The following is a 13,030-nucleotide window of genomic DNA, read 5'->3' on the forward strand; positions in this document are numbered from 1 at the left end:
TAGATCTCCCATATTAGCAGATATTTTTATTCCAAGGTACGTGACGTTATTACAAATACCATGAACTGGGACCAGTGGTTTGTAGTTAACTATAATTTGCGCCTTTTCCAAATTCAATCTATACCCTGAGACCATCCCAAATTCTTCTGATTCTTTAGTGATCTCCGGTAATGATTTAGCTACATCAGTTGTAAAGATGGCTATGTCATCCGCGTATGCGGTTATGTTTAGATCATGTCTGCCAAATTGAAAAGAGATAATATTTGTCTGTATCAAAAGTGCATTTAAGAATGGTTCTAAAGAAAGGGCAAACAGCAGCGGTGAGAGAGGACACCCCTGCCGGGTTCCTCTTGCTATCCGAAATTTAGGGGAGTCCATACCAGCATAACTTATCTTGGCTTTAGGTTGATCGTATAAAGATCTAATCCAGCCAATGTAGTTATTTTGAAAGCCAAATGCCAAATGCCTTAAGTACAGCCCATAGATATTCCCACCCCACTCGGTCAAATGCTTTCTCTGCATCAAGCATTATCATACCGAGTGGGGTGAGCTCGGTAGAAGCAACGTCAAAGGCTGTGATAGCCATATTGACGTGAGTCGTTGTGTCTCTTCCTGTAACAAACCCATGCTGTTGAATATTAACCAACTCTGGCATACAGGGAACTAACCAAGTGGCCAGTATCTTGGCAAAGGCCTTGGCATCAGAATTAATTAGAGAAATGGGCCTGTATGACCCACAATCGTTAGCTGGTTTCTGTTTTTTCAAAAATATTACAATTTTAGCTATGTTCCAAGAAGCCGGGGCTTTCCCTGTTTCCCTAATAGAATTGATAACTAAGCTAAGAAGGGGAACTAGTTCCTCTATACAAATTTTATAAAATTCAATTGGGAGTAGGTCTTCCCCTGCCGCTTTGCCGGACGGGAGAGAAGCAATCGCTGATCTTATTTCCGTAATAGAGATATCATCTTCTAATTGATTAAACCTCTCACCATCATTTTGATTAACCAGATTTTTATCAATATATGATATAATAAGATCATTTGAAGGGGAGTTCTCAGGTGTATATAACCTAGTATAGTAGTTAACGAATTGATCTAAAATATTTTCTGGTTGAGTGTGACACAACCCATTAGCATCCTTCATAACTTTAATTATAGTTTTGGCCTTCTTATCTGCTACTTTATATGCTAGTAATTTTCCTATTCTATCGCCACTTTCATACTGTGAAAGATGATATTGATGCAGCTTCTGGCTATGTCTCTCAATCATGGTCTTTTTAATAGCCGACTTCAGATTAACCAAAGCCATCTTTATCTGGTCAACATTGGGTGTTTCCTGCTGCAGTGCCTGTACTAGCTGACTTTCCAGCGATAAAAGGCTGGAGGTCAAAATTTTAATCTCTTTCGATCTTTCTGAGTTTTGCCGTAGAACATATTGTTGTGCAAAACCCCTGACGCTAGCTTTGCAGGCATCCCAGACATGTATTACTGCCGCAGAGTTTAAATTGATCTCTATAAACTCGGAAATATGTAGTTTAAACTGAGCAATAAAAGTTGAATCTGAGAACAAATATCTCGGAAGAGTGAATTGTTTGATCTCTTGTTTTTTAGTCAGTATGCTAATTTCTATCAGTATAGGGTTGTGATCAGATGTCACTCTAGGACATAGGTCTATTGTACAGTTATTCAAAATTCCATCAGCTGCCCAAACCATATCGATTCGAGAGCACAATTTATGAGGTGCTGAATAGTAAGTAAAACCGGCGACATGGGGATGTACAGTGCGCCAAGCATCTTTAAGATTATGTATACGACTTAGTTCTAATATCGCAGCTCTAACTTTACACATCCGTAATGAAGCATAACATCGAGTAGTATCTAAATGATAATCCATAACACAATTAAAGTCACCCATAACTAATAGTTCACATTCCCAGTCAAATAATTCGATAGTTAGCCTATCATACATAGTAGGTTCATCAATATTAGGGCCATATACCACACAAAATACGTAATTGGAGTGTTCAAACTCAACCTGAATAATGGCCCATCTGCCCTTTACCAACGTCCGAGTGACTTCTAATTTCAAATATTTACATTTCATTATTGCAACCCCCCGTATAGAAGCACCCAAAGTAGAGCATACAATAAGATCATATCCCAATTGACCAAGTAATTTTTTATCTTTAAAACCAATATGCGTTTCTGTAAGAAGCACAAGATGAGGTTTATACATGTTAAGCTCTTCCTGAACCAATCTGCGTTTATTTTTACTATTAAGGCAAGCTACATTCCAACTTAAACATCTTAAAGAATACATTTTCTAAAAAAAGCAATAACGTGGTGCAGTGTATCCCTCTGTTTTAATTCACCATATAAAGTGATGGTTACATTTTGTCTTCGCTTCCAAACTATATCTCGAGCAATGATTATTTTTACCCCTTTTTTAACCTCGGCCCAGCCCGATCCCCCACCCATGAACCCTCTCCCCCTAAATCTACCCCTCATCCCTTACAAAACCTCCCCCCCCCAGTATCTAACCGGAAGCCTACCTCTATCTTCTGCTGCCGCTCAAAGGGGCAGCCTATCAGAGAGGTCTCCCCGGAATCCCCGTCCCTCTGTATTAATATCATACGCAAAAAAAATCAAAGACCAAAACCAAATGCCCTAGTAAATTACTGTAAAGAGTAATAATTAAACTTAAATCTGTTTTTCTACTCCTCTCTCCCTCCCTTCTCCGCCCCACTCTCTCTCTCTCTCTCTCTTCTTCCTTTCCTTCGCCTCTCTTTATAAAGTATTTGAATCCATTTTTGCAAGAAGTTGCTCAGCCTCCTTTACATCAGTGAAAAAGTGAGTATGACCAGCTTTCATAACTTTGAGGCGAGCAGGTTCTTGAAGGTAGACTATTGCCCCCCTGGACTTAAAAGGATCGATCAATTTGCGCAACCCCCATCTTTTATCCATAGTGATCTTGCTAAGGTCAGATTTTACAAAAAAAGTTACATTATCTAATGTCACTGGAGTATTTGGTCTGGCTTTGATTGAGACCGCTTGTCTTAACAAATAATTGCCGAAGTAAATCATAATAGGTCGTCGATATTTACTCTCTTTGTTTCTTAAAATTATAGTCTGTGTACCCGCTGGAGTTGAGAATCCCAATCCAGTCGGAGAGGTCCGGAAATGCCCTTTGGAATAGTTTAACCAAGTAAGCCCTGGCATCTGAGCCCTCTGACCCCTCGGGTATTCCAAAAAGTCTCAAGTTCTGTCACCTCTGCCTATTTTCAAATTCTTTGACTTTATTCTGTAAGGACCCTATATCTTCATTGTGTTGACCCGTTTGGGCCGTAGTAGTAACCAACGTCTCCTCCACTTCGACCACCCTTTGTTGTAATTCTTCTATCTCCTTTGTGACGCAGTTAAGTTTATTAGTAACTTCCTGCAAACAGTTATGCACCTTAATATTGTCTTCCCTTAGTTGAAGAAAATGTTGTTGCGTCTCGCGGCGATGTATCATTAAAGTTTTTAAAATTAGATCCAAGGAAGAGGTATCAGAAGATGTCTTAGAAGAATTGGGGGATATAGGAGGCGGCAATTTTTAAGTTTCATCCTTTCGAGCAATTCATACACTGAAGACACCCAGGTATAGGCCCAAATCTTTTAGGCAAGTGATTTTTTTCCTAATTTGACCCACTGAAGAATGTTGGGAGGCTGATGAATTGGAGTTGGCGCCATCTTGATGTATTATGGTCTACTGCTGAACTGTCTACTGTAAAGATGAATGAAACTGTGAATTTCAGTAAATAAAGAATTCATGCACCAAGAGAACATAGAACATGGTAAAAGTGAACCAATTAACACAGGTCTGGACCCATGAGGATGAAAAGCTTCAGGATAGTTTAGGCTAGTATTCTTAAACGTTAAAGATAAAAGGTTCTTCCAATGCACATACAAACCCCAGGACGATCCAGCCTTCCAGATTGATAGGTGGCTATTAACAGGTGGAAGTTTCAAGGGAGCAATATATGCGAGGAAGTTAAACCCCAATCTGACAGGCCCCACCGCACACGCCGTGCGTGTATAGAAGAATGCCACGAAAAGCCTGGTGGGAAGGTAGGACCATACAGGTGACACTGCTATGGCACTGCGATCAATTAAGCTGTTTTATTCGCTCGAAGGGCTTCGATCGATGGAATCTCCAGGGTGGGGGATTTGTGGAGGGCGGGAGAGGTAGTCCCGTTTGAGCGGCTGCAACAGGATTACGACATGGCGTGGTCCGAACCCTTTAGATACCAGCAAGCAGGCATGCTCTGCTTGCAATTCTCCCTAGAGGGGAATCGATCCCGGAGTACTCTCCGTTGGAAGATAGGGTTCTGGATGGACACCTCCCGGAGAGAGCTATATCTCTTATCTATAAGAAACTGATAAATAACATGCCAGACCCTCTGGACCGGCTGCGAGAAAAATGGGACCACAAAATGACGGCCTGGATGATGATGAGTGGCTAGCTTCGGTGGCATCTCCTCAGAGGTGGTCATATCTCCCAGACTGCGATTAGTGCAGCTCAAAACCGTGCATAGGGTGTACCTCTCAAGATCAGTTTTGGTCCGCATGTGGTATAGCCCCAATGAAGGTTGCACTTGGCGGTGTGGGCAGGTGGGTACGTTCATACACACGCTTTGGGAATGCACAGTTATTCAGAGGTATTGGGCTGGGGTCGTAAGACTTATGGAGAATGCATTGGGTCAGGGGTCCGATGGTACCATAAAACTAGCTCTCCTGTATGCCTGGGGGCCGAATGACCTGACCTCCAAGGAGCGCCTGTGGGTAACCCTGGGAATGATGGTGGTGAAACGCAACATTGTACGATTATGGAAGGCCCAGGAACCACCAAGTACAGTGAACTGGAGTAAAGACATGGACTGGTGTATGGTCACAGAGAAAGCGGTATATGTTGCCAGAGGCTGCTCCAACAAATGGTCACAGGTCTGGGATAGATGGAATGTATATAGAGGTGGAATATGTGAACCCCCGTTGAACAGGGACAAAATGGTTGCACAATGCCTGGGCATGTTGGAAATGTAAATAACAACTCTGTAGTCCTGCTTTCATACCTATTCCCTCTCGAGTAAGCACTCGCTGTACCAGTACTGATGTATGTGGTTTTGATGATCAGTGTCTATATGTTATACTTGTTTTCAATAAAAAGAATTTATTTTAAAAAAAAGTTCCTGTCAATGTGACTACAGTCATTTATTTTTCTTTAAAAATAAATTTGTGTTTGTTTTTTATAAAGCCAGCATGATCCCAGCAGGTATCTTGATACATCTTAAGGAAACTTTAATATGTTCTATGTCAGGCATGAATAGCCCATTCATCCCCATTTTTCCTTTTCATGCTTGTACTCTTGCATTTCCAGTTGTGACGTTAAATCTACATTACCAGAATGTGGAGGAAAAACAGGGCTGGACTATCTACTCATACTCAACATGGGCCTTGACACAGGACAACCTGAGAGATCTATCATTGTCCTTGTCCACACTATGAGACCCCAGAACCCCTCAACAGGACAAATCAAACATAGCTACACAGCCATGAAATCCTCTTTCTACATCCCCAGCCTTTGACAAATACTTGAAACCAACCTGAAATCATATTTGATGGTACAAAATAATATTTTCCAATATTGCATAGTAATGTGCCTTGCCAGCCTACCTGCATTTCCACAACTTTGCTTTTGCTGTCAGTGTCCAATGACCACTCGTAGCTCAAGATCTGGTGGTCATCGCTACTCTGATTTCCATTAAGGGTGATACCATTTTGTGGCAATGTTATTGCCTGGTTTGGTCCTGCATTGGCAATGGGGGGATAGTCCACGGGTTTGTTAACAGTCAGCGAAGCCATGGTCGAGTCAGTAGCTCCATCTGAATCAATCACTGTCAGCCTAGTGAAAAAACACGTTTATCAAATACACTAAACACATTAAGGCTTATAAAGGTAAACACAATCTTAATATAAAACATCTTTTTTGATGTTTAGCATTGTTTATCTGTGTATAAATAGAATAAATATAAAGTCTGGAATCAAATTGTAATCTTAGATATGATTTTTTTAAATACATTTAGGGATTATAGTGCCATGTAACCTGCAATGTTATGAAATGTAAAAATAGTACTTGTTCCCACTTTAATAGTTGACTGACTTTCATGAAATAGAAGTTTCAATTAATATGCCATTTCTGATTGGAAACCAATAATGGTGAGTTCAATTACCTAGTAGGAGTAAATGGAATTTTGTGTGATATCGTTACTGAAAGCTAACTCTTTGCGGACTACAAATTTTCTCATGTTACTCTTGCGATCGAGAGCATTCAAAAATAGTAACCACCACCAGCGATCAGTATGTGACGTTTCTTGGAGTGGGACATAGGAGTCTGAATGCATCACCATTTGCTGGTTTTAGTCATCTGCATTTCTTAACTGTGCCCCCTCTGATATTCTCTATTAGTGAAAATGTCCCTTCCTAGTTCACTTTCTCTTCTGTCTGACACAATCCTCGGAATCCTTGTTGCCCTATTTGGAAACAAAGGGCCTGGTTTTTATGTGAGCAAATTTAGTAAAGTTGGCCTGGGCCGGCGGACATTTCTAGCAGTGACAGGAACCGCGGTCATCGAAGTTCTGGTCAATGCGTGGTAATTTTGGTGTACAACTCCGGCAAAATGACAAAGCCATATGGCAAAGTTAGAAGGTTTTTTTTTTTCAAAAAGAAAATCCAGAGAGGGACTTTCTTTATGAAAATAAAAATAAAACAATCCCTCCACCCCCTCGCCACAAGAGTTTCCCCGACATGGCGAGGGGAGAATAGAGCACTTTTCTGTGCCTCTTCTGCTAGGTTTTTCCTGGCTTTGACGTGCATTGAAAACTGGCTACATGTCCGCTCATTTAAATTAGGTGGGTGAACATATAGCCAGGTCAGCACTGATGGAGGATGGCCCTAGGTTTGATGTAGACAGTGTAATTTCTGATTAGAGAAAGCCATGCAAATGTCAAGCTTTGACACTGCTCTAATGAGCACTGATTGCTCTGCTGTTGACTAAGGTAAACCTGCGATCAACATAGGAGGCTATGGTATTATGCACTTTATGATGAGTAAGATATCTCCAAGTCTGTTTGAGATAACCTTTTATTATTAGCTTACCGGAATGTGTAGTTGCCAGGAACGAGGTTTGTCAAATGAAGCACTGGGGTGTCCGCAGCTGCCTTCTGTTCCCGTAAGGGGCCACTGATTTCCTCCCAATGGTAACTCACAATTTTATCATCATCTGTGCTTTCTGCATGAGGGATAAAGGCAAGAAATAGGGTCACAGCTCAACCTCTGACCATTTCTGCTTTACTTTGTTAAATGATGGACAGATATCTAAAGAGCATCTTGGTCCATTGCTATTATTGGTGTCTATTACATGCCACTGTTGAAAGTCTTGAGATCAAGCCACATCAGATAAGTATTTAGCACATGCAACAGAAGGTAAGGAAGGACTTGTGGATCGCAGCTGAATGTGTCTAAACACATTAATGAAATTACAATTTAGAACCATAGTAGACAAAGGATATTATTATTTCCATATCATACCTAGCTCTAACAAACATATGAAACAGCAGAGACAATGTCTAAAATGGGGTGTGTGGGAACTGTTTCAGAAGTCCCAGGCCAATGGGGGTGTTACTAGGCTCTATTTGTGTGAAGAGGTTCACTAATGGTTTTCCAGGACTTTACCCTATTATTGGACCTAAAACTGATAACTGAGTACACCCCTCTACCACTTGAATCTCAGGATAGACTACTTAGGGAGGTGATGTGTGTCAGATGCCGCCCTCAATATACATCCAGAGACAATTAATGCATTGTCCAGCCAGTACTTGAGTTTAAGAAAAGCACTTAAACACACACTGGGAAAACACAGTATATAATGTGTACAAGGAATTTGTAAGGGGTATTAATTGAAACAGTACCTTCCATGATCTAGGTACCTTCCTTTTCTGAAAGCCAATGCAATGTGCATTGGCTTTCAGACATATCAGGAAAATCTCAGTAGAGATTACTAGGGGATGGGTAGGGGGAGTTATCGATCTTGTGAGTTTGCTTTCCCCTTGCTCACAGTCTCATTCCTTTCAAATAGCCATTGTGCGGCATCTGCTGCGGTCACGGTGATGAGATATTTTAAATGTGATGGGTGCTGGTGCCCACAATCTCAGGTAAGCCATGGCAGTGTCAACACAAGTTAATCAGAGGTGCGCTGGGGGGGTTGCACAGCTCACGCTTGCAGGCATTGTGTCTTCCTTGTGCCCAATCTTAAAACCCCTCCAAATTCAACATGTATGTACCCTAGGTCACAGCTGTGATAATCCTCAGGCTGATCTTGGACTTCTCTTGGCACTCAGAGTTTTTCTTGTGAGTCAGAATGCATCTAATGGTTACGGTCTCCCTAGTATTTTGGCACTTCTTCGTACTAGATGCAGAGCGGAATACACTTCCTATTGAAATCTAGGACATCATCAGCAACAGGTGTCGATGCTGCCTCAACTGCGGAGTCACACAAACCTCCAGTGCTTACTCGCAGTATCTCAGGGTGGGCTGTGCCCCATGTCACAGTTGTGGACACACTTTGCCTCACCAGAGGTACTCACAACTTCAGCTCTCTTCTTTGAAATAGGTTGTAGGCAGCCCCATATTGCTGGATAGGTGAATCTTCCCCATGTTAATGGTCGCAAATCTAGCAAAGAGAGTTGGCTGTCAGTACTCCAACCACTGTGGTCCAAGGAATCTCCCAGTCACCACTGGGATGGCACCCCTGGCTTCTGATCAGGATATTTTGACACAATGACTGGGGTGTTCTGTGCTGCCATATTGCCATTGTGCCAGGGACTCATGGTCCCAGATTGATCATGGTGTGGAGAAGAAGGGACTACTTCAGTTACCCGCGCATGGCGCTATTAAGCACTTACCACCTTTTGCGGTGCGGGTGTTCTGTGCTGCAGTGTTGCCGTTGTGACAGGGACAGGTGCTTCCAGATTGCCCTTGGAGAGAAGAAGGAGGGGCTCCTTCAGTCACCCTGGCCGCGCACTATTAAAGCACCTATCACATTCTGCTGCACAGGTGTTCTCTGCTGACGTGTTACCATTATGCCATGACTGCGCTTTTTTCCAAGCTTTTAATGGGATATGACGCTGTTATCCAAACTCTCTTGGCCTTAGTACCAGGTTTAAGTCATGTGGGCTTTCATTGGGAGACTCCTTTATCTGCTGCACAAGGAGTGAAAGCCTAGCTTTTATTTCCAGCAGGGGGGTCCCTTTGTTGCGCTTTTAAGCGTTTGCCTCCTTGGCTGCACGTCTTGCAGAGGAGGCAAGGTCCTGTTTCCATGCAACCTGCCATATACTGCTACATACTATCTTGGCCTTCCTGGTTTCGCGTGCTGTTCCGTGCATATATCTCTGTACCCCCTCAGTGGAGCATGGGGAAAAAAGTTGGCCTCCTCAAAGCCATTGTCCCCACAAATGGCCCCACATATTACCACCATTGATGGCTTTCCGGCACAGGGGAGGAGGTAGTCTCAAGGAGATCAATCTGGCTGAGAGACGGCTATCTTTGAATGGGGATGGTCACCCTTTAGCTCTTCCAAGTTTCCCCCAGTCTCCTGGTGATTCCATTGTGCAGAGCTAATCTCATAACTCAAATGAGGGCAGTCATTTAGAGGGAACCCAGGGCACGGCTCCTGTGCCAATAGCCTTGCCTTTGAGGGTGTCTGTTGACTTTACCTATGAGCCCACCCAGCCAAGCTCAAGACCATATAACAATTGCAGGAAGCAGAAGGCAGTCCCCAAACCAGGGTCCTGTCACGTCACGTAAATGTGGGTGCGCAAACAAAGCTAATGCCACGCTCCTACCACCTGGGGTGGGGGGGTTACTGTTTGATGCTTACTCAAGCGAGTTTAAAATGTTTTCAACTATGTGTTCAACGCCAAACTGGAACCAATCTTCTCAAGGCGAACGCTTATTGTATCAAGACTGTCGTAGATTCTAGACTGTTTGAAATAACCCAGAGAAACTTTGCCTGGACCTTGTCTTTTATTTTGTAGTGCGGCAAATAATCAATTTCCTACACAGTCTCAGAGCTTGCAGGAGAATATTGTTAGGCCAAACTCTCTCAATGAAATTCCTCAGCCTCCCAGGGTGATAAACAATGTTACTTCCGATACCTCTGTCTCATTAAGCCCATCACCAATTCAGGGGTTGTAATAAATGTACCACCTGAATCTGCCCTGTGTGCAGTGTTCTTGGAGAACGTTGCTTCCTTGATGAGGAACTGAAAAACAAAGTGGTTAGGCTTGCACTCCAACTTGGGCACACAGATATATGGCTCTATCAATATAGAAAGGGTGAACTGGTCGGGGTCTGATGTTAAGAGGTGGGCCGAGGATTGTGTTTTGATCAACTGTAATAGAGCAACAACAGCTGCACGTGTTTTGACCACACTAGGCGCATTTAGATCTTCTAGACTAGACTGACAATCAGGTTCCCCGCTTGGGTTTTTATAAGCCAGAAAGGGTTTTCTCAACCATGTGAAAACAGGTTCCGCAAGGGCAGGTCTCTCCGAGCCGCTCATCACCTGCTCCTCTTGTGTCCCCAGTTTTGTTGACAAGGAACAGATTTGCTCCTTTGACTAATCTTGATACCTGTGATTGACTTACTCCTCCTGTTATATCTTTGCCCACTCCTGTTTCCTTAGACATAATACTCCTTCGGACATCTTGGCTAGTAACTCTCATTTATTTATTTTATTCATTTATTTAAAGAATTTTATATAGCGCTGGCTACACCCGAAGGTTTCAGAGAGCTTTACAGTAGGTTCCACAATGTAACAGAAAATGATCACAATTACATATTACATAAAAAAAGCAATATATTGAGAGAGGAGAGAAAGGAGAGAGAAAATAGTGGAGGGGGGGGAGGAGGGTGAGCAGAGGGAAGAGACGAAAGGAAGTCTGTCTAAAGCCCGACTGGGTAGGTGACGTCCAAGGAGGGAATCCATGACCTGTCTCCCCTTTAGTTAAACAAGGTAACTCCATCGGGTATCAGTCAAAATAGCTAGGTCTCAAGTGGCGAGGGAAAGTTCACAGATAAACAGGGTGTGGAACTAAGGGCAAGGACAGGTGAGAGCAAAGGTCAGTAGCTGGGTAGAGGAGAAGAGTAGAGCGGAGAGTGGTTGGGGTAGGGGAAAAGGGGGAGGGGGGAGATAAGGTCAGGGGCGACGCAGGAGAGTTTGCCCAAAGTCCGGCTGGTTAGGTGATGGGCAAGGAGGGAATCCAAAGTTCATCTCCCCTTTAGCTCGCGAGGTAGGGGGTGGAGGGGGAGGAGGGAGATAAGGTCAGGAGAGATTCAAGAGAGTTTGCCCAAGGACCGGCTGGGAAGGTGATGGCCAAGGAGGGAATCCATAGCCCATCTCCTCTTTAGCCTGCGAGGTAGCTCCACCGGGGGTCAGTCAAAATGACTGGGTCTCAGCTGTCGATGGAGGGTTCACAGAGTCAATGACTGGGGCGACCGTCTTGAGGACAGGAATTGGTATATCAAGGGGATGAGTCCTTGATATATGAATTCAGAGGGTCCTCATAATTTTCTATAATCCGGAGGTAAGGGGGTGCAAACTAAGCAGAGGATCGGCATGATGAACAGCGCCAGGGTCCGCATGTCTTTAGGGGGTCTGTACAGAATAGAGCTCGTCCAATTACTGTGCTTTTCAGGGATCCTCCTGTTATCTGCTCAGTTGATTGCCTGTTATATTGCTCAGGGATTCATCAGGGAGCAGCTCCACTTGTTAGTTCTCCCTGGCAGCAGCCATCTTAGGATCAGGCAAGCCCCAAATGTCTAGGGTTGACCCTGCTTAAATGGACACCATTCAGAATATGCCACATTTCTCAGCAATATGACTATGGGGGTTGGGGGGGGCCCTCACACCCTGTGCTCCAATCTTGCCTTTACTTGTCCCTGGATTCGTTTCAGGGCATTCCAGGGCGATGAGTTCCATTGGGATCCAGCGCCGCCATGCTCTGGAGTCAGATCTGGCTTACCGGTCCACAGCAGGGAGAGGCAGCTTCTTGAGACCCCAGCATTCTTCTATGGACCTTCCCTCGCGTCTCTACTTCGGTGCGATCGGCAGCTTGGTCGGCACTCCCGCTGTCACCACACCGTATCTCCACATAAATTAACTGCAGCGCCGAGCACAGCCAGGCTTCCCAGCGCTCATCCACTGGCACTGCTCTCGGCTCGTCAGTGATCGGGCGCTCCAGACAAATTCGGCCGCCATCTTGTCCCTCGCTAGAGTGCCTTCACCACGAGACTCACTCAGTTTTTCTCCGGATACAGCGCGTTTCCTCAACCTTTGACCACATCTGCTAATGTATTCCGATCTCTATATTCACAAATTAGTTGGGTGCCTTTCGACCAAATGCGCCACCTTTGGTCGGATCCGTGTTCCGGCTGGCGGAGCGGCACTCGAGAGCAGCCATTCCGCAGCACCTGCGCAACTGTTATAACATGATTTCCTGTTATCATCTTGGAATATTGCGGCCTGGCAGCTAAGTTTAATGATTGTAACTGGGGGCAGTTTGTCAACAAATACCATGTGATTTGTTTACAAGAAACATCGGAAGAGCAAAACCTCTTTTTCTTAAAAGAATATAAAACTTAGTTTACTCAGATTGTGGCATTAATTGCAGGGAGGGCCACGGGAGGATTGATCACTTTTTTCTCCCTGGAACTGCGTATGAAAACCAAGGACTTTGCTAGGGACTCGCATCTTTTGCAAGTGTTTAAGTTGACTCTCACAGGCTTTTCATCTTTTGCATTAATTAACTACTATAATGCTAAAGCCAAGTTTGATGAGGCATCTAACCTCTCAACTTTAAGCTCTGCCATTGAATCTTTGACTGGGAATAGATACAGGATGGAGAAGGTTATTTTAACGGGTGATTTCAATTGT

At 43.8% G+C, this 13,030-nt stretch overlaps 1 protein-coding gene across 3 annotated transcripts in view; it reads right to left on the minus strand.

Annotated features, from left to right (window-relative positions):
* KIAA0319 (KIAA0319 ortholog) overlaps positions 1-13,030 on the minus strand; it is a 587,552-nt gene that overhangs the window by 197,389 nt on the left and 377,133 nt on the right. For all 3 annotated transcript variants that reach the window (XM_078687943.1, XM_078687944.1, XM_078687942.1), the window contains exons 9-10: positions 7,195-7,327; positions 5,713-5,941 (exon numbers count right to left, since the gene is read on the minus strand). In XM_078687943.1, the coding sequence (XP_078544069.1) occupies positions 5,713-5,941; positions 7,195-7,327 (362 nt within the window). The remainder of the gene's footprint in view (positions 1-5,712; positions 5,942-7,194; positions 7,328-13,030) is intronic.

This window comes from Lissotriton helveticus, chromosome 4_1 (assembly GCF_964261635.1).
Source record: "Lissotriton helveticus chromosome 4_1, aLisHel1.1, whole genome shotgun sequence".
Lineage (NCBI taxonomy): Eukaryota > Metazoa > Chordata > Amphibia > Caudata > Salamandridae > Lissotriton > Lissotriton helveticus.